Source organism: Uloborus diversus, chromosome 1 (assembly GCF_026930045.1).
Source record: "Uloborus diversus isolate 005 chromosome 1, Udiv.v.3.1, whole genome shotgun sequence".
NCBI classification, from domain to species: Eukaryota; Metazoa; Arthropoda; class Arachnida; order Araneae; family Uloboridae; genus Uloborus; species Uloborus diversus.
The window spans coordinates 127,396,658-127,423,920 of record NC_072731.1 but is presented as its reverse complement, the minus strand read 5'-3'; the positions used below and the strand labels follow the sequence as shown (position 1 = coordinate 127,423,920).

The following is a 27,263-nucleotide window of genomic DNA, read 5'->3' as shown; positions in this document are numbered from 1 at the left end:
GTGTTCAGATAGAGAGAGTCCACTATATACCTAAGATTTAAAACAACAGTGAAGAAAACAGTAAAGACGCATGCAGAGGTGAAACATAAAAAGGAATTTGCATGAATTACATGATGCGAAAAACTACAGAAAGAAATTGAACAACTTTGAAAGATATTTAATAATTTTATAAAAAGGTTTAATGTGATAATCAAAGGATGTTTGTATTAAATAATCAACAGCTGGATTAGAAAAATAGTAACTTTATTATAAAAATATAACACTTTTCATCTTTTAGTAACAATGCTATTTAGAGAAGCTATAACAATATTCACACCATACATACATAGATTTTTTAAATTTTTGTATGAACTAGCAAAAAGGATATTTAAAAAAAAAAGCTTTTTATACCATGCTTGCCCAAAAAATCAAACCTGGTTTTACTTTAATTTTTGTTTCAAATGATAAGCTAGAGCTTATTTATTTTTAATGAGCAACAATTTGTATTTATTTGTACTCAGAAAAACATATTTAGTCAGCTAAGCAATACAATTATTAAAGTTTAAGAAATATATTTTGACTCAAAACATTTACATCCTTTTGATAAGTCAAAATGAGCAAAACCCTCAACACACGTTTGTCTTTGAGTACAGATCCAGGGGTCATGGTTTCCTTTAACCCATTACCCGCTGGTGTTGCGTTTACGCAACGGTTATAATAAATATCCATAGAAACTAAACTTGAAATCTAATTTTTTTATCGATTGCTAATTTGAATTTAAGAATATTAGTAGAAATATGTTAAATAAAAAATTGCTTTAAATTTCTTTTTTTATGTATGATAAAAATTGTTTCTCTCACATGGTTTTTTTTTTTTTTTTTTGACTAAATTTGTGATCCAGTTTTCTGTCAGAAAAAATAAAAATAAAAAAAGTTTTGGTTTAGATATGAAATACTTTTAGTCAAGGTCACTTTTTATCAGATTATTCCTCAAAGAAACTGCTTCTGCTGGGGAGGGGGGGGAGTAAAAACTGGCGTTGCGTAGAACTATATTTCATTTTTATTCTGCGCGTTTTGACTGTGGAAGCTTTTTTTTCGTCTCTGCCTTTCGAAATGCCCAGAACAAGATATCTAACTTTGGAAGAAGCATTGGAACAGATTTTCGAACAAAACTCAGATGATGATGATAATGAAAATGAAGAAACAGATATTGTTGTTGTACAACCAGAAATAACAGAAGCTAGTGATGAAGAAGAAGGTAATGACAACATTTTAAATAATGATAATGAAGTTTTACCGGGCGATACTGCAGGCGAAGTTGAAGTCCACGTAAAAAAAGGTTCAATTGTTTCAAATTCCGTAGTAAAAAAACGAAAAACAGAAGATTGGCGATGGACAAAACAGGAACCAATTGATAGGTATCAACCAAAAAATGAAGAACAGGTCCCCATTCAAGCTGTAAGATACACTAGAAGGTAAAGCTAGTGTTGATATTTTTAATCTTTTTTTTTGATTCCAATGTTTTATCGCATCTTGTAGAACAAACAAATTTATATGCCCAGCAAAAACGATGGAATGACAACGAAGTTGTGACTATGGGTTCAACCTATGGTAAAATTGCGCCTGTCAAAAACGTTTCTCGCTATTCCAGAAACCAGAAGAAGATTTCTGTTCCTCAACCTTGTATAATTGAGGAATACAACATGAAAATGGGGGGTGTTAATTTCTGTGACAATTTAGTTTCAAATTACAGAATTAGAGTCCGAGGGAAAAAATGGTGGTGGCCAATATTCTCCAATTATATTGATGTTGCATTAACCAATGCTTGGAAACTTTCAAGACTATCGAAAGAAGAAAATAGAAAGTCACTATTGGATTTTAGGCGAGAGGTTGCACTTCATCTTTTACAGACCCCTTATGATAGTGACATGAAAAAGAAAAGTCTAGCTACAGGACGGCCAAGCAAATTCAGCTTACTAATGCCTGTATCTGGGGGACATTTTATCGTAAGGTCGACAGACAATAAAAGACTCCGCTGCAAGAATTGCCACAGCCAAACTATTTATCGCTGCAATGTGTGTAAGGTTGCACTTCATCACGATTGCAGCGAAGCTCTTCATGTGTAACTATAAAAAATTGATGTTTCGTTAAAATTTAAATTTTCTAAAATGCATTTATGTGCTTATTTTATATAAATTTCAGTTTCTTCTAAAGTGCTCGGCATGGTTAAGAACCATAACTAAGCTTATAAAAATTTTCTATGCATAAAAAGCATTGAAACTGCTGAAGAATTCCTGATAAAACTACTTAGCATTAATACTCCTTTTCCGCTGACGTTGCGTCAACGCAACACCCTATATTTGTAAAAGTAAGTGCATTTTTGTTCTTTTTAAAGCATATTACTACTATATAGGTTCAGAATGATAACTTTTATGATTTTTATCAAAAAAAAAATAACGATTTCGAGTTTCGGCGGTTAATGGGTTAAAGAAACCAAACATAACCAAAACGAGTTTTCAGGACTTCGGTTTTCAGAAATTACAGAAAGTAGGCCCCAGCACACCTATTTGTGCACAAATATTACTTATTTACCTCATTCCGATTTCCGTGTAGTCATGTTTTAATAATAATCCCTTCTGAAACCAAAGATTGGATCTGCCTTTGATGTTGTTGTCTTTACACTGATCACAATTTCCAAGATATAATTTCTGTTCTTTGCAGAAAGCTGTGAGGTTTTTACTCCTACAGCGTTTTAAAATTCCTTTGCTTTGCTCAACGGAATAGTTCTTTTTTTTTTCCTTTTTTCCATTCATTTCATCTAAGAATTACAATTTATTATTTTCAAAACTTATTACGAAAAGCTAAACAATCGTTTCTAATGCCTAATGCATTATATTAAAAAAAAATAATGAAGATTCTAATTTGTCACAAGCACATCCATTTGTTTCATTTCAAATGTGCATATTTTTGTGTCTGCACTTGGTTATATATATATATATATATATATATATATATATATATATATATATATATATATATATATATAGGAATAAGCTCCCCCCCCCCCTAATTCTGGGAGCTGTGTCAAAGGCGTTCTTTTGAATGACCATCTTAGCTAGGGCTTATTTTAGAGGTAGGGGTTTATACAGTGGTGTTATATTTGGGGTCAGGATTTAAGTTACTATTTCTTTTAAGAAAGTGTGTCGCTCTGTATATTTTATGCGGGAGTAATTCAACTGATTGGAACTTATATTTGGGGTTAGGATTGAAGTAAGCAAATTAGAAAAATTATCTTTGGAATCTATCAATCTATTAAGCACTAAAAAAATTGGACTAGAAGTTATGGTATTGTTTCAGAATAAGCTAAAAAAAAGGCAAAAAAAAATAATTGGCACTTTTGACTTAGATGCAAGAAAATGGTATAGTTATTCCACACACACACACACACACACATCCTTGATAAATATCTAGTTCCATAAGTTCTTGAAAATGGAAAAGATTATCTCCTATTCATTAGATAAAAACCCATTCTCTTTGAATTCTTTCTTTAGATCTGCAACTTCTTCAGGCGTTAAGGATTTTAGTGGAGGGCGGCAAAATCCTCCATGATATCCCAATAGATCCATAGCTGCTTTCACACCGGGAATGCCATACTTTTTCGTCACCTATATGTAAGAAAATTAGAAAGAGTAATATAAAAGAGCTTTTACAAATGAGACAGAAACCAAAAAATAATTGACATTTTTATGTTTAAAATAACTTTAGTCACATAATGGACTAAGGGGGTTAGACGGTTTAGGGGGGTTAGACGTTTTAACCATTTTAGACAAGTCAAAAAATCCATTTTTTAATGTCATAAAATGTTAGTAAAACTATTCAAGAATCTGTTGCCAAAATTTCAGAGAAAAATTCCGATTAGTTTCGATGCTATGAGCACTTAAAGTGATTTTGGAGATTCGAAAACGTTCATAGCATTTTTTCAAAAGCGTTTTTCTCGAAACAATGTTTTTTTCAATTGGTGAGCATTCTAGCTCAAAGAGTTATAGACCAATCGTTCTGAAAATTGCTGTGAATATTCTTTATTCAATTATACTCTGTATGAACCTAACTCTTTGATGATATTATTAATAACATTAGTTTTTTAATGAAAGAAATTTGAAAAAAAAAATGGTAGAAAAACATAACATTGTAATCAATCACCTCAAAAACGTGCAATTTTCAACTTTTTTGATTACAATTAGGTTCATAATCTTAGGAAATGTGTTGTTTACAAGAAAGAAAAATTGCAATGATTGCAGTCCAAAATTGTGGCTTTGGTAATGCCCACCAGCAACAAGCTCAACAACTGCCCATGGACAACAACTTCTAACTCCACTAATTCTGTTGGAAATGACTTCAAAAAATTACAAGGTGTACTTCGAAAGATAAATATAATATCTTCCAAGTTTAAAAACATTCTGATTATTTCTTTCCTGTTAAAAAAATTCATGAAAAACAAAAAAATTTTGGCCTCCTAACTGGTTTCCCCCCTTAATAGAGGTCCCATCTATGTATTAGGCCAACAAACTCCTGGTCAGTAATCCTCAACCCCCTTAGCTTGTTTTGATTTGGAAGTTTTTCCGCTAGGTCTTCTGCCAAATGAATAAATACTCCTTACGAAAAATTATTCTGCTGGCCACATATTCATTGTCTGGCAGTGTTAGTGCTTCTCTCCCAATAGATTGTAAGAGTTGCAATGTTGTGAAGATCAAGTTTTTCAAACAACTTTACTTAGTTATTGATTTTTCAAGGATAAGGTTTTCCAACATTAATTAATTTCTTTTATGTTGTGCTTTTGAACTGTTCATGAAAGAGGATCAAGATTAGCATGCTTGCTTAAACAATAGTAAGTACCTGGACGACCGAGCCTCGCTCGGCTTTAAAAGAATTATTTTTTGTCAACTCGTGTTTTTTTAAGGTTCAATACTTTTCCAAATATACTTCAAAAGCTTCACGTTAACGAAATATTAAGCACTCGACCTTCTTATAGCACTAAAGTACCAAACAAAGAAGATTCTGAATGTAATAAAATCAACATACTTTAAACTATCTGTTACATTTGTTTCCACTACGCAATTTTCTTGTCAGTAATTAAAATATTTTGACCTTGGAGTCAGTTTTGCTATGGTGAAATCGGCTTTTAACCAAATACTTCCTTTCATACTATGATGCGTTTCACGATTTTATCCCTATCTAGATTTTCTTTTTGAATAAGTACTTTTAGTGTAGTTGGTCACTTTACGCCAGAAAATGCTACATACAGCATGATATCCATCAAAACTGATGATCCACAAACCATTCCAACAGTCTTAACAAAACATAAACAGTCTCAAGACTTACGTTTCTTTGAAATAAAATTTAGATGCGTGATTTAAAAAAACATGTTAAACTATTTGTAGTGTAAAAAGAAAATAAATAAATAAAATAGGACGGTCAAGCAATAGTTTCACTTAAAAAAGAAAAAAGTCTTACATCGACTTACAATGCTTTTGAATTTGTTTTCAGCCAATTGTGTTTGAAATTAGCTAAAGTGGCCAATATCAGCCAAGTCTGGCAAATTTTCATTGTTGTGGTTGCAAATCGTCTGCCTGATGCGTCAATTCACAGTTTACTTCAAGGCTTAACTTAATTAGACTTTATATTAAAAAACCTTTTTTTGTAAAAAATCGCTTTTTTACAGAAAAAACACTGATGTAGATCAACTTAGAATGCTAATTTACAATTAAATCCAAAATTTCATCCAAATCGTTAGAGCCGTTTTCGAGATACGAAATATATACATACCCACAAGAATTGCTCGTTTAAGTATATAAGATAAGAGCATGCAAAAAAAAAAACTAATAACTTTATGTGCAAATAAGTAACAATAGTAAAGAATGTAGAGAGAGAGATAATAAACTAGACTCTAATGAACATAGATAAATTTGCTAATTTGTGCTTTATCAATATTGTTTACAATTGTTACCAATGTCTTCATCTGATTTACAGTAATATCAAGTAGTAATGATCACAGAAGAAAAATACAAAAAAAAAAAAAAAAAAAAATAAAGGCAAAAATAATATAATGTTTTTTTATTTCATACGTATTTCCTACATTTGCTTACATTCATGGTTCAGTAGAAAATTTTCTTAAACAGAAAATTTATTTCAACAAAAGTTCTAAAACAGAAAATAAATGCAATGAAAAGAGTCTACGCTTTTCTTTCTTTTTCTTTCTTCTAAAAAAAAAGGCAAAAATAATATAATGTTTTTTTATTTCATACGTATTTCCTACAATTGCTTACATTCATGGTTCAGTAGAAAATTTTCTTAAACAGAAAATTTATTTCAACAAAAGTTCTAAAACAGAAAATAAATGCAATGAAAAGAGTCTACGTTTTTCTTTCTTTTTCCTTTTCTCTCCCCTCCCCCTATCAAACTTGGCATGGTATGGCATAAATGTGTTCAAGGAGTTATTGTACAACCATGTGGAAACCTTATTGTTATTTCCATGAAATAAAAAAAGAGTTTTGAAAAAAAAAATGATTTATGCACAAATGAAAATACCGCATTGCCCTGCATTTTCCGGCATGCCGCAAAATTGGAGGGTCACCAGATTTTCAATAACATGCAAGAGAAATCGAGGATAGGAAATAAAATAACTATAAAAAATATATGTTCTGCTTAAAAAAACAATATAAGCTCTATACATATCTTATTAGTATTAATAAACAGTTTAATTTTGTAAAGTATTAACTAACAATGTCATTTGTTACTTTAACAAAAAAAGCATTATTAAATAACAAATAATTTTATAAAAATTAAATTAAAACTAAGCAAACATTTAAGCAGTAGGTTACTGCCCCTAAGCCAGTGCTAAAGAATTTACCATAGCTATTCAATAAATAAAAATTAAACTCATTACTCTAAAAGGAACCTAAAATAATTTATTTCAAAAAAATTATGAACGAATTGCAGTAACAATAATAGCTTCTGAATTCATCACTTTATTGGCATATAATTAAATCCGTTAATAATGACCTACCATAAATAACAAGCACATATTATACGCAATACACAATTGGAACTGAATGGGGAAACTTGCTTTTATTTTGTTGCAAAATAAACCTCAAATTATCCCGCATGCTGATCCACCTCTCTTTTTTCCAGCATGCCGGATAACGCCAGGTAATACGGTATAATAAAAGTAGCTTTATTACTTTTGTAGTGTAAGTTACTAGCACACTGTTCCTAGTTAACAGCAAAGAACTTATTCCAAACTTTCAAGAGGTGTAAATCAGGGTTGGCAAAACCCCGGGGTTTTTTTTAAAAAGCCCATGGACCCAGGGTTTTTTGGGTTTTTAAAAATACCCCCCCCCCCCAAAAAAAAGAAAACCAACTATCCAACTAAAGCTGGGTTTTTAAAAAAAGAAATATGTTTTTTTTTTTTTGTCTCTTTTTAGGGAAAATGTGGGGTGTTTGTAGTATATTGTTGCATAAGTATATGGACAAAGCACAAAAATTGTCTTGGGTTAAAGAAACTTGGAAAATTCAGTGTTTTCTGAAGAAAAGTATAAAAGACGACAAAACTCAAGAATGGTGAAATTTCAGATTATTTTAGTTTTCATGATTAAACACAGTTAAGGCAAAGTTGCTTCTCGAGTGATAAAATCTATTGTTTGCTTGTTCGTTTTTAATTACTGCATTTTTTTTTGCATTTTACTTTATTGTATTTCATTTTGTTATGCAAAACTACTGTAGAACATCAAGTAATTTAAATCCCTTTTCACTGAATTCCAGCTTAATCAAGACATTTCTTTCAATTTTATGTCACCTGTTTTTCTATTTCTGTGTACAGAGTAAGAAATTTTAAACTTTTTTGCAAGATAATGAAAATACTGTACATCCTATCCTATTCTGTTTTCTGTCAGACCGTTTGTAAAACCTGCTAATTTCTAAAAAAATATACCTTGTTTATTCGAGATTTGTGACGTGTTGGTTTGCAGAAAATAATTCACATGAAAGCCTTTTAGCTAGATTAATTTCCTCTGTACAATCTACAAATATTGAGAAAATCATATGTGAAAGGACTTAGTCAAGATAATTTGAGTTAGTTATTGACCAGTTAAAGAAAAAAGTTAAATATATTTATTTAAAATCTTTGAAGTATTATTTTAATGCCGTTAAGAGTTGAGAAATACTATTGAAGTTCAAAATTCATTTTTTATGTCCATTGTCTGTGGTGAAGAACAAATAAAAAAGAAGTTTAAATTGTGAAAATATTCAAATTAATTAATTTTTTGTAAAACTTTTATGAAAATTTTAAAAAAGCCAAAAATTGGGCTAAACTATAGGGTTTTTTAAATGGTTTTTTTCAAAAAAAACCCCATTGGATCCCACCCAATTGAGTCCAATCCGGCCAACCCTGGTGTAAATAATAGTTACCGCTAGATTTGGCTCTATAAGTAGGTGCTGTAGGTAAGATGCCTGTTCATGATCATCATCATGGAAGAGCTCATATAACTTGCAAACCTGTGGTCCCAGTGGATTAGCCAGAGCTAATACGCCTCCAACACAGCCTGTTTAACACATAAAAATAAATAAGCAAAACGGTGAAAGAAATAAATGAAAACATTTTACCAAAAGCTACTTTGAACAAGAATTTACCATATTTTTTGGCATTCTGGGTGAAGAAAATCTGTGAGTAAATTTAAATCAACGACATAAATGCTGATCTAATAGATTTTTTTTGCACAAAGCTTATGGTACTAAACTTTTTATGTAGAACACGTAAGTAGTGTCAGCCCCGCTTAATAGAGTAATGGATAAACAAATACCCTGTTTATACAAATAACAGGGGTCGAAGTAGTCCTATATATCCTATATTTCCTATATTTTCAAAAAAAGCATCAAAATTGTCCTATATTTCCTATATTTTTCAAAAATGTCCTATATTTTCTATATTCCCTTTTTTTACCCTATATATCTTTTAAAAAGAACAGTAAATAAACTTTCTGACATCGGATTTTTCGCTGAAAGTACGTACCCGAACGAATTTCAAATTAAAAAACACAACTGACTAAATCCTGCAACAGGCACCTTCTCTCATTGGCTACAGCAATGTGACATCACTCTATAGTTGGTGGAGTTTCGAGAACTAAGCAGGGCCCGATTAAGGTATCAGGAGGCCCTAGGCCATATACTTTTTTGGGGCCCCTGTGTATTCAACCCTTGCAATTTTAGCCATTGCCGAAATGTTTTAGCTATTGGTATAACAAAAAAAAAAAAAGCCATTTAGGGGATCCTAAAAAGTGGGGCCATGGCCTAGTTGGCCTATTCAGTAATCAGGCCCTGGAACTAAGTCTGAAGTTGGTTTTAGAATTTTGTGTTTGGGGGGGGGGGCAACAGCGGTTTGTTTTGTTTTCCATCATGGGGGTTTTCGTTTTTGTTGGTATAGGGGCCTTGGTGGCCGTGTGGTTTCGCCAACTTGCTTTGTAAGCAGAGAGGCGCAGGTTCGATTCCCGTCTGTAGCCATGAGTGTTATATTATTCCTATGTAATGTATGTCTTTCATGTGTATTGTCCTGGAAATGAAATATGGAAAAAGGTTGTGGATTATTAGAGGTAAAATCTTCTCTGCTGAGAATAGCTATATACCCCAATAGGTGTTACCATAAATCAAATGAAATGAAATCGTTTGTATATTTTTGTGTTCAGTGCATTTTCCAATTGGAATTTCCTAATATTCTTTTTGCAATCTTTTCTTTTTGTAAAATTTCGGGATCATCGAATGTTAGTTCCTTATGACGTTAAAACATAGTTTATTGTATTAAGTGGAATTATAATGGCGAAATCGCATTGCCTAACACAATTTCGTGTGGAGTGGTTTAAACCAGGAGGACATAAATTGTACAACTTTTGGTGCATGTGCACTAAAGGAAAAGATGATTTTACCGCTTTTTGCCTTTTTTGCAACTGTTTGTCATTTTGCAACCATTTGAGGCAGCATGCTAAAACATTCAAGTGTAAAGAAAATAGTGGAATTTTTACTTAGGTCATGAGTGGGGAAGAAAAATAAAAATCAGCTTTGTTCAAATTTTGTTCAGTTATTTAGTCTATAAAGTACACTTTTTTCAAAAATTATTCTTTCAACTACAGGAAAGATGTAAGTTATAATTTTGTTTGAGTTTTTTTTTTTTTTTTTTGAAACAATAACATTGATAAGAATAACTAAATAATATATGATATGTATTATTTCATTTTTCATAGCAAAATTATTCATATAATGTGCCCTATATTTGTCCTATATTTTTTGTGGAAAATGTCCTATATGTGACAAGTCGGTCACTTCTACCCCTGAAATAAAACCTCTCAGAACAAAATATTTCCCTATAGATGCAATGTTAAAGATCCCAGTTTAATCAAATATTTTCCCCAGATAATTGAATAATATTTTTGTTAAAATATTTTTGAATAAATTAGAAAATAAGTTAAGCAAGAACAATTGTTGATGTAAAAATATAAAACAATATTTTTTGCCTTGAACTGGCTTGAAAAAACTTCTATTTTTCATCAAAACGTTTCCTTCATTCTATTTAATTTCTTTTGTGGTTGTCATTACAAAAAACAATAAACAGCGCAGTCGATAATTATATAAAATAACACAAAGAAATATATACATTTCAGATGAAAATATATTGAAAAATATTAAATGTAATACACGGTAGATGAAAAGGGGAAAAAGGACTTGGGGAAAAGTATTCCCAACAGACCTTGGAGCAAGCAATCCACTATTACAGAATTTTTTTCAAAAAATATTGTACTGAAACAACGTGCTAAGACAAACATTTCATAACTCAAGTTGAAAGTTACTTTTTTATAACTTTCATACGTACGATTATATATGAATAAATTAGTAAACTAATTTGTTGTTTACTTAGCTTATTTAAGGGTCATTTCACGGTATTTTTTATATTTATGTAGAGTCCGTAACAAGACCTTTTTTTGCCATAACTTTTTAATTTACTTTTTGATTAGCATATTATTTTATTTTGCACTTTTCCTACCAACACACCAACTCAAATTAAAATAATTTGCAAATCGAACGGTAAATTGAAATGTTATGGCAAAATAAGGTCACGTTACGGACTCTACACAAATGTCAAAAATACCGTGAAATGCCCCTTAAATAAATTTTACAAATAACACTAGTTATATCCTTTATATAGCTATTCATTTACAATTATTATGTTTTGAGACAAATATTGTCAATTTAGAAAGGTAAAGAAAATTTTCCCGCTTAATCGAGTAATATTTCTTGGAATCAACGATATTCGATTAAGTGGGGCCGACAGTATTACTTTCTGATTTGATGATTTTTAGGGTTTTCCTAGAATTTCGCGAAAAATTTTAGGCAGCAGCACATATGGCAAAACTCAATTTTTTTTATTTTAAACAGCACTAGAAACCATGTTTTTAGGACCAAAAATCTAGAAAACTTAGATTCTGAATACATTTTAGTAGTTTGAACAAACAAAATGGAAATACAAAAAAGTTATGAACAAAAGTTGAAGTTAATTTCACGCTAGACTTAGCAATGATGAAAAACTAATTGAGCATTTGATAGAGTAAATTTTTGATCATACTGTATGAACTGCAAGCTCTTTTACATTCGTTTTCAGCTTTTTTTCCTCCACAAAAATATGCACTTTTTGGGTTTTACATCTGTTAGTCCAGCAAAATTGTAATAAAAATGGGAATGAATTTAATTGTATTAATGATTATTATGATCAAACCTTTTTATCTAAGAAACCAACAACACTTGAAATTATTTTTGTGATACAAAAATGTTGAAAACTACGGAACTTCTTGATTTTTGGTTTCAAGAAATAAGAAAAAAGTTATTCTAAAAATAAAAATACCATCTTTTGTAGATTTGACATAACGCAAGTCAGAGATAAATTTGACTGAATAAAATAAAATTAATTCAAAGTGCAAATATTTTTACATTGAGTCATGATTGTTGAAATGATTTCTTTTATATTAATTTTAAGGTTTGGTATCATTTTTTTTTGTTTTTGGCAACGAAAAATAAAAATAAGTTCAGAGTGAAAAAAAAGAAAAAGAAAGCGCTACAAACGATCTCATTTCTGATAAAAAATTATTTATTTAATTGAGTCTTTTCACTTATTTATTAATTTATTTGCTTTTAAAATTCTTGGCAACAGGAGAAAAATAAAATCGGAAGTCTTTTTACCCAAAAGAAAACTAAACTGCAAACTTTTTTTTTTTTTCATGAAATGTATTGAGTTTGATGTTCTTATATATGATTCTTATTTCTTTCAGAGATTAAAGATATATATACAATACATAAAACAAATAAACAAAAAAAGTAGCGAAGAGAAAACGAAAAAAAAAAAAACACAACTTTAATTTAAAATTGCACAAAGCAGCACATTACAAAAGTTAAGTAGAATAATGATAAGTAACAAAAAATTGAAAAAAAGGGGGGGGGGGAAGGAATTAAATATATATATATAAACAAAGCCAAAGAAAAAGAAAGGCTGCTTTCAGATTGTACTCATCAGCTTTGGAAATTTCTTTGCTTTTAGAAATCAGTTTTGAATACTAAAAAATATTCGACATGATTTGCAATCTTAGCTAATTAAGAAAGTATTGATCAGATGCTAGAAAGCTGATGTTGGTATACGGGAAAATGGGCTCGTTTAGTTCTGAATTGCACTTTGCATTGAAATCGGAACTAGTCTTAAATGAAATTACATTCATTTTAAAAGAAAGGAATGAAATGAAAATGAATGAAAGGGAAATGAAATGGAATTGAAAAACTATTAGAAATCACATGATTAATAGAGAGGAAAGTTTGATTAATTTAGATGGAAAAAAAATGCACTTTTAAAGCAAATACATAAAATGTCCTATGATGTAAAAAAAAATTGTTAGCACTTATCTTACCTACACATAAGCCAGCATAAAGAAATCCTGCTGAACCTGCTAAAACTTGAAAACCATTTTCTTTGGTTTTACATATGATGTGACCAATTTTTTGAATCTGTGAAGTAAAATAATGGCGAATTATTTTTACAGAAAAAATGTTTTAATTAAGTTGTTATAGTTATGCATTTCCAGGGTTGCCCACCCGAAGCAGGGGGGGGAGGGGGGGCATGGCACTGACTGTGCCATTGAAATTTTCAGGGGGTGTTTTGAGGGGTATTTTTCTCTTTTTTCAGGGTCTTTGCAATATTTAGGGGAGGGGCATGCCCTTGCTCACAGGAAGGGGTGGGCATTTATCACATGACATGGCATTTCTATAACATGGCATGAAAAGAGTTTTACAAATAAACTAGCCACCTGCGGCAACCAGCGGGTTCACCTTTTTATGCCATTCACCTTTCTATGCGAGCTGCCGCCTACGGTGGCTGTTTGTGGCTTACTTTTCATTCACTTTTTTACGCCAAAATTGATGCCTTTGGTGGCTGTTTATTTGGTGATGGTATTAATCAGTATATTAATCAATATTAATTTGAATAAAATATTTTCAAAATCTATCTCCAGTTGCCTTTTGTGCCATTCACCATTAAACACCAAGATTGCTGCCTTTGGCGGCTATCTACCTTTACGATCTATCTCTAAATTTTCTTCACCTCTATTTATTTTAACCTCTTCGCCCATTTCCTTAATAAAAACAATGATCACTCAAAAACACTGTGCGCTTCATTTATTTAATTAAATAGCGCAAAAATAAAGTTCGCTTCTAGTGTGCAAAAAGTAAAGTTTGCAAAAGAAAAAAAAAAAACTCGGTGTTTTAATTGAATTAAATGTGCATAAATATGTAACCTAACCTAAAAAAAGACTTTCAACAGGTTCGTAAGTGAACAAATAATTTATCACATGCAAAAATTATTTCTATTACTAAAATCACTACAGGGTCATTCCACGTCAAATCAACCCAAAAAATGAGATTTTGACACCCATAGTCTCGGATTTTGATTAAACTTGGCATAGTTGTTTCTATTATGGATGTAAGAAAGAATGTAATTTTTTTTTGCTGTATCTCCAACGGTTTAGATTTTATGGAATGTCAAAGTTTTCTGAATTTTACGATTTTTCCCGATGGCGTGCATGAAAACTAATTCGCATTTATGCAGAAAATAAATTATAACTTCCCTGTTTACCAACCAATATTGTTGAAAAAATTTTTTAATAAACCTGATTATCCAAGGATTACAGAAAAAATACAATTTCATCAATAATTATCAATAAAAAAATAAGAAAAATTCCTAAAGTACAATTTATTAAGTTTTTTTTGAGAAAGTTGGGAGCTATACTTAAAATGAGATATCTCCAAATGGGTAGTAAATAATCCCTCCATTTTTTTTATTTCTGATCTAAAAGATGTATTTTATCACATAAAAAAATAATTTAGGTGGTTTTTACACTCCTTCATTTCAACAAGGGGCACAAAACATTTTTTAAGATAGCTGCATGAAGAAAAAAAACATTAGCACCAGCCTTGCTCTCAAAGGGTAAAAATCTGACTACTAATATGCAATTTTGTCTGGAGCATACCTTTATATTGAATATACAACTTATAAATGGTAAAAATTACATTTAAAAATTTTGAATACAAAATTACATGCTGTAATGAACATTCGATGAGGACGTTCATTGTAATGAAAATCGCAATCTTTAAAAACTTACCTCAAGGAACATGCATAATATTAAATACTCTTTTAATTGCAGATAGGGAAACTTGTATTTTCAAAAATTGAGTTGATTGTTTTCATAAAGTTTTGAGAAAATTGGTAAGTTCTTCCAGTTGTTGTTTTGGGGGACTCCACAACTGCAAGGACATGAGTAATAGGGACTGCACAAATATCCTCCCTATTTGGCCAGAAAAATGATGGTGAAGGTGCATGAGGATGCATAAAATTTACAGTAACATCTTTTTCTTCTTCATTTACCTCATTCACCATGCCAAAATACCACAAATTGTCATATATACTTGCGATGAAGCACCCAGAATACAACTGTTCTATTTTCACAATTGAAGTTTGCTGTTTGTTGTAGAGATTGAAAGTGAGAGCTGGTTTTTCATCACTACTAATTCTTCTTGCTTCAATGTTTCCCAAATTATCCAATGGTCAAAAATTGTGGAACATTCTTGTTCCGGGAAGAGTTTCTACTGATTTAAATCGACTTTCTAATGTCTGGCGAGTTAAATCAACTTCCTGTTTAGAAATTAATTGGAAGTGAATATTTTTGAAGCTAGTTTTGCAAAACTCAAAAAGATCATTTGTGGTTAATACTTCTTTGCCTAGCTCTTGTTGATAACTGTGTTTTCTGGCTCCACATTTGACAGTACCCCCTATTCTGTCACATTCCGTTTTTCCATGACTAGTTGCGTGGAATGACTACTGAGCTTTTAGTTGAAAGTCATTCTCGTGCATGCACAAATTTATAAAATTGAACTTGTTTTTGTACTGCCCAGCACATCCATCAATGAAGTAGTGAACAATCCTGATTTGAGGGTGTTTCTCTTTGATGAATGCTATTACTATGTCCTGAATCTTATGCACCATAGCTACATCATGTTTTAGGTCATCAGATATTATGCAAAGTGATGAAATATTTTTTTCATTACTTGGACCTTTGCAATGGATCATAACAGGATGAATAGTACATGACTGTGAGGTCCAATGGTAACCTTGAGCTTCATCTTGTATTGTAAAACCATAATTTTCGCTAAAATCGATTGATATTACAGCAATGTATGATGAAACAGTTTCTTTTAAATTTTTGAAAAATGAAGTTTGCGATTTGGCTATGAATGCATGTGGAATCAATTTGTTCAATTTTTCAACCAATATATCAATGAATTCTGTCACTGAGCTTGAACATCTTATCATTTCAGTACGATCTGTAGTAACCCACTGGCTGTGCTCAACAAGTTCTTCATTTTCATAATTTTCGAATTTAGACTCTAAAAACTGGATTAGGTTGGTTTTTGATGGGCAGTCATCACAATGTCGCAGCATGCATTCTCTTTTTGTGTCCTGGCAAACAATGAAGGACATAAGTTTTTTGTAATCTTCTACCACTCCCACGCCCTTAATTAGCAAAATTACATTTTGGTGAATTGTGCATACACACACTAAGTGTGTGCCACTAGCACCAGCCAAAACACACCACTTTGGTCTTAATGAACAGAACTTGGACAAACCTATCTTCATATTTGGGTATTCTATTTTAAATTTTAAATACAGTTCCCTGAGGTTACACAAAATTAAGCGTTTTCTTTCGTAAACGTTTTTTCGAACACTCACAACATCCTTCATTCCAGACAGAATTCTAGAATGTTCGCTACTTTGATAAAACTGTTCTACTAATTGAATAGTTTCAGAACTTATGTAACATTTTCCCCTGTCTTGGCTCCGGTTCTGCTAAAAAACCTTTATCTTTAAACAGTTTTTGTGCTTTGCGAACTGTGTAATCAGAAGCATTGAAAGTCTGTATTATTTTCCTTTTTGGCCACATCAATGCAGCTGGAATTGTCATCATTTGAATTTTTTTTTTTTTTTTTTTTTTTTTTTTTTTTTTTTGGGAGCTTTGCTTAAGTCTTTCTTAATAATGGAAATAAGTTGATCTAGATCTTTGGATTTTTGAATAATATCTTTTTCTGGGACATCTTTTTCTTCTGGCAAATTAACTTCAAGAATATTTTGAATTTTTTCTTTTACAGTTTCATGCACTCTCTGTAGCTTTTCTTTGCCATAAGATGGTTTGCTGTGTTCTCCAAGTGCATGTAATTTCACTGGGGAGCATCCAATATCATGCAAAGAAGAATTCAGTTCCTCTATTTGTCTTTTTTTTTTTGTAATTTTTTTAACTCATTAAGATTCAATCCATCATCTTCTTCTTCTGAGGAATTTCTTCTTTCACTAGTTTTTTCAATATCGTCAGAAAATTCATTCAATTGAGAAAACTTGTTCCTGCAATTTGCACAAAGCTTCTGTCCTGGTTTCACTTGAAATCCTTTTGCTGAAATAGTCCTACTTAGTTCTAAAGTTACAATGCGAAGTCCTTTCTGAATTGAAGATTTGTGTCTTTCAAAAGGATCACAACAACACTTTTGTAAAAATTCATACTTTTGCAAATACACACATTGATGATGAAGACAAATGGTTTTTAACTCATTGCTTGCACCTGTTCTTAATTTCAATAAAGTTAACTCAGATTCAGAGAGGTTTTTAGTACTCTTTGTGTCCTTTTTCTTGACAAAACTCAACAAATGACAATCACTATGCGTAACTTCTCCAACGCTACATGTCTCCATTTTTGGTTTACAGCCATGCAAAATCAAAATTTTACTAGCAATTTTTTTTTTTAACGACAATATTAGAACAAAAATTTTTCACTTCTAATTACAACTAAAAATACTGTAATTGGAAATAAGAAACAGTTAAAGTATTAAACTCAATCATATGTGTTACTCAAGCAACAGCTTTTGAATGACTGACTGGTTAAGGTTTGTAGTTCTGTTTCTATGATGATTTCATGTGTGGGAAACCCTAAGTGCAACTGCACAATCTCCAATCATATAATATGTGGTATGAACTTGTATATTTTACACAAGTCAAGGTCATATGTTCTGTTTCAAAAAGACCTAACTTTTTCAGACAAGTTTCATGTATGAGCTCTCAAGGGAGGGGAGGGGCTAAATGAGCCTCTAAAGAGAGAGGCTCATTGGGCCTCTCAAGGGGTTTGTGCAGCTACTTTGTTTATTTTCATTCATCACTTGGAAGTGTAGGAGGAAGGGAGGGGGAGCTCTTATTTATTACTTGATGAATAAAGATGAATGACAGTGGATTATCCTGGTTGATCACTTTTTTTTTTTTGGCTTAACATTTTGGTTTTGAAGCTCCCAGAGAAGTTAGTTGAAACAATTTCTATCTTTAAAGATTAAAAAAATGATGAAGGAAGGGAAAAATTACAAAGGTGATTTTTAAATGTGATAAAATGAATTTTTAAGATCATAAATAGAAGAAAAAAAAGGGGGGGGGTATTGTCAGCTCAATTTTTGAAAGTATTAGTTCACTTATCTGCAGTTAAAAGATTTTTTAACATTATGTATGTTCCTTGAGGTAAGTTGATGATTTTCATTAGAGTACTCGGTAATTACTCGGTACTCGGCATACTCGGCCAATTTGCCGAGTACTCGGTACACGGCCAAATTCTGATCAGATACTCGGCCAATACCGAGTAGTTGCAAAAAATTGAATATTGTCCAAGACAGATACCAAAATTTATATTTAAAAAAAAGCAAGCATTATATTCTGCAATAATTTACAATTAAAATTTATAAGTCAAATTTAAATTTTGAGGGATGAAGTTGAATAATGAAGTTTGTAATGCTTCAATGGTATAAATCTTTCTTTTAATGTCCCCAAAGTTTATTTAACTTGTTTATTAAAAATTATGCAAAAAAGGCAAGTATAGAAAATATGGAATTTTTATATTAAAAATGGATATTTGCTACAAACAAAAATTAGTTATAAAAAATATAAAAATACCTTTGCTTAAAAAATTAAAGGAAATAAAACAATGTTAAAAGCACAGTGTAGGAACACTGCAGATACGTGTTTTGGAAGTTACAAGGAATTCCTTTTTCTATGCACAAAATGGGAGCTCGTGGATTTAAAGGCATCCGACAAAAGTTGGATTTTTTTGTTGAATGTCTTTACCTTCTCTAGCTCACATGTTATGCACTGAAAAAGACATTCCTTGTAAGGGGGGGGGCGGAAACATGTGTCTGCAGTGTTCTTGCACATTTGTTTTATCTGCTTTAAAAAAATATTTATGTTTGGCGGACTAGAACTATAATTGATTGGTATACAGTGAAACCCCTCCTAACGGACACCCCTCTTATGCGGACAATTTTTAATTCCCCAGTTCCAATGCAAATAACATTATTAAACCCCTGCCTTGCGGACACCTCTCTATTGCGGATAAAAGAAATTGTCCTGTTAGTGTCTGCATTAGAGGGATTTTACTGTAATTTGTTTTAATTCCAACTTGATTAATCATACCGTTTATTTATTTATTTTTAATTTTAAAAATCATTTTTTGGTAAAATTTTTGACAAACAAAATTGTTTATATAATGCGTAATTAAATTTCACCAGGAATTTAGTTTTAAAAACTATTATATGGACAAGGAGGTCTATACTACTATTCCAATAAGTTCAAAATTCATCACATGTGTGTCGGTGGTTCTTGTTAAAACATAATTGGTACTTGGTAACTCGGTCGAGTCGTGAAAGGCCGAGTACTCAGTAACTCGGTACTCGGCCCAGTAGTGAAAGGCCGAGTACTCGGTACTCGGCCAAAGTGCTACACGGTACGTCTCTAATTTTCATTGCAATAAACATGTTCATCGGATGTTCATCATTGCACCTAATTTTTGTAATCACAAGTTTTAAATGTAATTTTTACCATTTAGTGTTGTATATTCAATCTAATTTTTCATCCAGACAAAATTGCATAATAGTAGTCAGATTTTTACCCTTTGAGAGCAAGGCTGGTGTTAATGTTTTTTTTCTTCATGCAGCTATCTTAAAAAATGTTTTGTGCCCCTTGTTGAAATGAAGGAGTGTAAAAACCACCTAAATTATTTTTTTATGCGATAAAATACATCTTTTAGATCAGAAATAAAAAAAATGGAGGGATTATTTACTACCCATTTGGAGATATCTCATTTTAAGTATAGCTCAAAACTTTCTCAAAAAAACTTAATAAATTGTACTTTAGAAATTTTTCACATTTTTTTATTGATAATTATTGATGAAATTGTATTTTTTCTGTAATCCTTGCATAATCAGGTTTATTTTTAAAAAAAATTCAACAATATTCGTTGGTAAATAGGGAAGTTATAATTTATTTTCTGCAGAAATGCAAATTAGTTTTCATGCGCGCCATCGGCAAAAATCGTAAAATTCAGAAAACTTTGACATTCTATAAAATCTAAACCGTTCGAGATACAGGAAAAAAATTTTGCATTCTCTCATAACTTTATAAAAGGAACAATTGTGCCAAATTTCACCAAAATCTGAGACTATGGATGTCATGACTGGATTGAAGTGACATGGATTGACCCTACAACAATAATTAGTTCTTTCTTTTTCGTTTCGTTTCTTTTTTTTTTTTTTTTTTGAATATGGTTAACACAACAACAACATCAACAATAATAATAATATTTTATGTCACCAAAAGTACTAATATATTTTTGAATTTACATTTAATCTATGCACCTTGTTTCTCACATAACTGTACTCATTTTACTATGAACGATACAGCTAGTTACATGCATAAAGAGCATTATTCTTCTTTATAATTTTTTTAGGCATGGTGCATGATTTTGTTTCATCATCCCCATAAAAATTGAATGTAGTTTGCATTAGTAACTGCACAGTTGTGATTTTATTAAATACTTGCAGTTGGCTCTCTGTTTAATGATGCTCTACTTAACGACAATCTCTATTTAAAGACGCTATTTTTGGTCCCGGCTCCTTCAAGAGCAAAAGTCTATATTTAAAGACGATACTGATCCTACTTAACAAAGATTTTTACGCAGGTATTTTTCCCTTTTTCACCCGTTTTTACAATCCTTTAAAACCGTTTAAGCAAGAGAATTTCCAGAAGTTGAAAACAAGTTTTCTTGTTACTCAGGCCAGTACAAATAAATGAGCGGAGGGGGGGGGGTATTGTCACATTGACTCGTTGTCTTGACACGGCCCCACTTTTTATCAAAACACTCTTCCCCTTCCACCCCTCCCCTACCTAGTCCAGTGGTACATTACAAACCTTCTGTCCAACAACCCGTCAACCACAGCTGTTTCTCTTTGTTCTGATTATCGGAATTGAGTTTACATTTCTTGTGCAAATTCTTCTGAGTAGAATGAAAAATAACAGCCTCAAACCAAAGCATGTTACGCTACAGGAAAAAGTGAATATTATTGAAGAGAGGGAGGAAAAACTTTGATACATCAAAAGTACAATTTGCTAAAAAGTTTTGTCTACTAGAATCTACATTCAAAAGTATTTTAGCGAATAAAGAAAAAATACTCGAAGGAGCACATAATTACGAAACAACAAGCGGCAAAAAATTCAAGGCAGCTGATCAGATGATTTTGACAAAGCACTTTTGCAATGGTTTCATGAAACAAGAGCCCCAAATGTTCCAATTTTTGGAGTTATACTTAAAAAAAACACTAGAATTTTCGCCAAAAAATTGGAATTTGTGAATTTTCAAGCTTCGGCTGGTTAGATGGCAAAATTCAAAGAAAGATATGGACTTTCATTCAAAAGCATATGTGGTGAAAGTGGATTGGTTGATGAGAAAATGGTGCTGGAATGGAAAAAGGAATTAGAAACGATATTAGATGGATACGATGAAAAGAACATCTTCAATGCAGACGAAACTGGTCTCTTTTACAATATGATACCAAGTAAAACCTTGACTTATAAGAAGGAAAAATGTTTTGGAGGAAAGCTTAGTAAGGAGCGACTAACTGTTTTACTATGCACAAATTCAGATGGCTCAAAAAAAATCCCCCTACTTGTAATAGCTGCTTGTATCCAAGCAGCCTCGCTGTTTTAAGAACATTAAAAGAAAACTTTGCGACTACAACAACAACAGCAAATCATGGATGATATCTTCTATTGTTAAAGAATGGATTAAAAAATTTGATGCAAAAATGCGGAAAGAAAGAAGACAAACCCTACTTTTGATTGATCTTTGCCCTGCACATCCTACAAATATTCCTGGACTTACAAATGTTTCAATTTACAATTTTTAACTGCAATGCACTAGTAAGTTGCAGCCATTAGACTAAAGAATAATTTGTAGTGTAAAAGCACATTATCGAAAATCCTTGACCAGGAAATTGATTAGTAATTATTCTGAAAAAAAAATGAAATTAAAAAATTTAAAATTTTGGAAGCTATGCACATGATTACATCTGCCTGTGAAGAAATTCCTTCAGACACGATTAAAAACTGTTTTTGGGCAGCTGGAATCGGCATTAAAGAACACATGATTCTAGCAGATGTGCAACTTGACACTGAGGAAATCACCAACGAAGAATGGAAAAGTCTTGTTGCGTGGCAATGAAGATATTTCCGTGCAAGATTTTTTCAATTGTGATGAAGATGTCATAATAACCGCCATCAGAAATTTAGAAGAGATCTATGAAGACACAGCAAATGGAAGTGCATGTATAGAGGTTGAAGATGATATCGAAGATGACAAAGCCAAGACACCACCCCCTTCTTATTCAGATGCAAATTCTGTTCTTGTTATTCTTCGCAGGTACATAGTGTCATCAAACATGGAAGATGACTCCTTCAACCTTCTTGAGAAACTTGAAGAAAGGCTACTCTAAAAACACGACCTCCATTGAAACGATTAACATTTTTAGATTTTTTATAAAAATATTTGTTTCATAAATGTAATGTGCAATTATAAATAGAAATAATATTGTAAAGTAAGTGAAAATGAATACTGTAATGTTGTTTTTGTGTACTATGTAATAAACATGTATGATTTTGATTTGTACAATAAGAATACAGTAATAAAAAACATAATAGTGAATAAAACATTTCTAAACACGCCAATATGTATTTAAAAAAATGTATTGACAGTCCTAAGCCTGCAAATGTTTTTCTAATGTTATTTTTTGCCCAATTCTTTTTAACGACAAACTCTGTTTAAGGACAATTATTTGCGCTCCCTTGAAAGTCGTTAAATAGAGAGCCAACTGTATTTTAATACATTCTATAAAAGTAATGTTTCTTAAAAAAAGAAAAAATATATATTTATTTTCAACTAAACAAGATGCGCTGTAACTCTAAGCATAACAATAGCACAATACTTACATCACCACCGCTGTCTTTTAGCCCTATTATGTTTGGATGATGTGACAGTTTCACAACTAGTTGGGCAGAGAGATCAATACCTGTATTAGCAGGTACACTGTACAAAATGACTGGTATTTTACTAGCATCTGCAACCTAAGAGAAAAATATAAAAAAAATGTATTTATACAATTGATAGCCCCTGTACAATATTTCTTTTTAACAATCAGCAATAAATGTGGACAGGTTCATCCAAAGTCTAATGAACTTTATCAAACATAAAATAATACTTCTTAATTGCACATTCACAGTAAAGACACCACTTTCATAACTTTAAACATCTGCAATTTTTTTAATGAGCACTCAACAGTTAAGTTCATACATACTTTATACAAATTATTTCTTTTATTCACTTATAAATATATAAAAGCTTTCAAACAGCTTAGAAATCTTCTGACGTGAAAATTGGTAATTTAATTAGAAATTAAGTTATTGTTCAAAATACCTCTGTACTACTATGCTTTACATCCTAAAAATATAGTTCAGATTATAAAAATGATTTTCAAAAATACTGGGAAAAAATGTGTCATATAACATACAACTTGATATTTTAAAAATTAAAACAATTTACTGTAGTAGGTAGAAAAATTCAAGCAAAAAACTAAAAATCTATAATTTTCAAAAAAAAAAAAAATAGTGGTGTGGGGGAGAAATCCAGTAGGCGGAGGGTGTTGTACTAATTCTTTGAAGTGGGCTGAAATTCATAAATAATCAACAGGGAGAGTGGGGATACTTGATCCTCCAGGAGACTTGTTCCCTCCCTCGAATGTTGACACAGCTACAACAAAAACTTTAATCTTACACTTGCAAAATTACTGAGCTGCCATGGTAGGTTTACCTCTGAAACAGGCACATGGCCTGCTTTGTGCGTTATGCATCATTGTCAGTTTTCAGCAGATAGATTTATTTTTTAATTGTGGGGAAAAAATATTGCTAGCTTTTTGAAGAAACTAAGGAGTACAGACTACAGTAGATCCTCTTTTTATGCGAGTTTATTTTAACGCGGTTTTGATTATATGTGGTATAATATATGACACTTTTATTTTATTTTACACAGGTGAGTTTCGGTTTTACGCCAATGCGGCAATGCAAACAGATAAAAATTTCCCCTCTTTCAAAATCCAAACTCCTAAAGATAGCAGATTATGCGTAATAAACTACATTTTGGTGTGCTAATAATCTAGGTTGGGCCACTGGTAATATTTTATGCAATTGGTTCCAGAGTTCTTTCCACAAGTAAAGTTATTAAACTCACACAGTTTAGAACTCACTGGAAGAAGAGCTTTTAGGAGTAACAAAGGAGGTCAAAACCAACGAGGATATCAACGTCGGTGTCACACAACCAAAAATGTTCACATTGAAAAAACTGACCCACTTCTAGACAATAGAAATGATATTTCTATTTGTAAGTGAAGGAAGATTCTATCATGGAAATGATGCAAATGATCATGGATGCGCTAATGCTCCGCAAAGAATTACAGAGAAAATATCTTAATGACTGCCAAAAGACTATCATAGCCAGCTCCTCTTTATAAACAGAACACAAAATTAATTTATGATTTCATTATGCATGTTGTGCATAAAAAAACAATATAAGTACACATTAAACTTATTATACAATTAGACATCACTATAACGAATCAGTGGTGTCCCTAGGGGGGGGTCCACTCCGGGTGTCATCCGCCTGGGGGAGGGACACCCTAAGTGGAATTGCAAGTTTTTGAAAGATATGAAGCTAAAATGCATTTTCAAGACTACAAATTTGAAAATTTTTGGGGGATAAACCCCCAGACCTCCCCCCCCCCTTTCTTGTACATTAGCAGAATTAAAATTTCACTATGACATAAATGTATTTGTTTCTGAATTGCAAGAATTTCATGTTTACAAATTTTTGTTCTTTTGCATCTGTAGGAGGAAGGGTAGGGGGTGACACCACAAATTACCGCCCTGGGTGTTGTCCATGCTAGGTACGCCACTGAAAGAAGTACTTTGTTATCTATGGAAATAAACCCTTATTTTAACACTAGTATTAGGTCTCAATTTAAGCGTTTTGGCTTTACGCTGTATTTCCGTAGAACGTAACTCTCGTGCAAAACGAGGGTCTACTGTATTTTTATGATGGGACATGGTAATCAAAAAAATATTAAAAACGTAAGAAGTAACAATTTGTAACATTCTTATTGAAAACTTTTCTTTTCCAAAATTGTGGTTGAAATTCAAAAAGTAAAAGGATTTTTTTGTTGAAAAAATGTTGTTGAGATCAGAGTTTTGAAATATTTTTACAGTTTTAACATTGCTTCTCAGTTTTCACTGAACACTTGATCCAGATCAATGAAAAAATATAAGTTTCTTTAGCACTGTTAGTTATTACCTTTTTAAGCTTGATTTTGGATAATATTAATTTTAATCGCTATTGCTTTGTCTTGATTTATTTCAAAATTTGATATGAATAACTTTTTAAATGAATAAATAAAAAACACGTTGCAATAATAAAGGTTTGACGTGTATTTAAACCACTTATTGGGATACTCTTTACCCCATAAACAAGTCTTCTGCAATCCAAGATCAAGTCTCCTATATTTTGTTATAATAAATAAAAATAAGAAACAACACAGCGCTTTTAAAGAAAAAAAAAAGACTTCTAAATATGTAACTTGAGATCGTTGAATTTTTCTGGTTCAAACAAAAGGTATAAGCTCAAAAAAAAAAAGAGGGATCACTATCCCGTTTCCCCTTGACTTTTGAAAGCTGCTGCTTTTGCTCAGTTCATTTTGATAAGCTCTGCTCAACTAGGAACTGTGTATAATCACTGCAAGTTTCAGAAATGGGGCCAGTTTTTTTTTTTTACTTAGAGCACTCTGCAAACTTTTCCTCCTATTCAGTGGTGGATCAATTAATTTTCTTTTCTTTGTTTCATATTAGCGGAGTTCAGTTTTCCCCCTTCCACCATTCACTTACAAATTAGTCATTCCTATTATTTTCATCAATTTTTCAAACAATGAACCTTGGATTTCAAGAAATAGCAGCTTAATCAATGAAATGTTTGATATAAACAAGGGCAAAAGAAAGAAAAATCAACTGAGCTTACTGGGAAATTATACAAAAAGATAAAATAGAGAAGTAGATTTTCAAAAAACACAGGCTCATAGATACTACAGATATTAATGGATAGACAGACAGATAAAAAGTTTTATATGTACATAAATTCCAATTAATTTTCTGAACTCTACATGATTAAAATAAACCTAACAGCATGATCAATTAGATATATAACTAAAAATTTATAGTTATTATAGGTAGTGCACTACAGATAAGATTAATTATTTTGCACAAACTTGTGAAAAGTACTAGAAATAAAAAATTATTAAATAAAAAAAAAACGACTGCATAAAAAACCAAAAAAACTTTTAAAAAAAATTGAATACGCCCAGTAGTTTAGAATGTTATTAAGTACTACTGAATAACTACACCGTTGAAATAGTTTTATAACGGTATACAGATAAGACAAATCATAAATTCAAAAGCAGAATAGAAGGATCAACAGTCAGGGCTCATTCAAATTTTACGGGGTTCCTTGAATCAGAAAGGAATGGGCCCCGACTGTTGATCCTTCTATTCTGCTTTTGAATTTATGATTTGTGTGTATGGTTATAAAACTATTTCAACAGTGTAGTTATTCAGTAGTACTTAATAACATTCTAAACTACTAGGCTTATACATTTTTCTTTTTAGTTTTTTTGGTTTTTACGCAGTCGGATTTTTTTTTATTTAATAATTTTTATTTGACATTTTTTAGTTAATTTTCATTGACTTAGTTATTATGATTATAAGACGGTACATTTCGCAACCATGTCATTTCATTGAGAGAGTTCGTTTGTATCATAAGGTCTATTAAGTAACTTGCGGTGGTCTAAACAACTGATAATTAGTCCCTCTAGGGACCTAACTCCGCTTAAAGCTACATGTGCTTGACCTTCAGCAAAAATGCGCGAACTTAAGTCAACCACAGCACAGCCATATAAACAGCCTGCATAACTCATGACGCAAAATCGGAAATGTCGTCAGTCAAATATTTCTCGCAAAACTAAAAAAGCCTGTCAAGAAAGCACACGTCGTGAAGCTCAGTCCCTTGAATCAAGGCATTTGATGAGGACTACAATCTGAGTGTCTTGCCTTCGTTATGCATACTATACTTTTTATTACAGTACAGAATAAAAATAAAGAACACATGAAAGAATTTACATCAGGAAGAGGGAAAAGTACATCCGGAGTAAGGG

At 31.5% G+C, this 27,263-nt stretch overlaps 1 protein-coding gene across 1 annotated transcript in view; it reads right to left on the bottom strand.

Moving 5' to 3' along the window:
- Positions 1–3,031: 3,031 nt before the first annotated feature.
- Positions 3,032–27,263, bottom strand: part of LOC129231927 (4-hydroxy-2-oxoglutarate aldolase, mitochondrial-like) — a 39,433-nt gene continuing 15,201 nt past the window's right edge. The window contains exons 4-7 of the mRNA XM_054866278.1: positions 22,948–23,082; positions 12,968–13,064; positions 8,442–8,575; positions 3,032–3,643 (exon numbers count right to left, since the gene is read on the bottom strand). Coding sequence (XP_054722253.1) covers positions 3,485–3,643; positions 8,442–8,575; positions 12,968–13,064; positions 22,948–23,082 — 525 coding nt within the window. The 3' untranslated portion in view covers positions 3,032–3,484. The remainder of the gene's footprint in view (positions 3,644–8,441; positions 8,576–12,967; positions 13,065–22,947; positions 23,083–27,263) is intronic.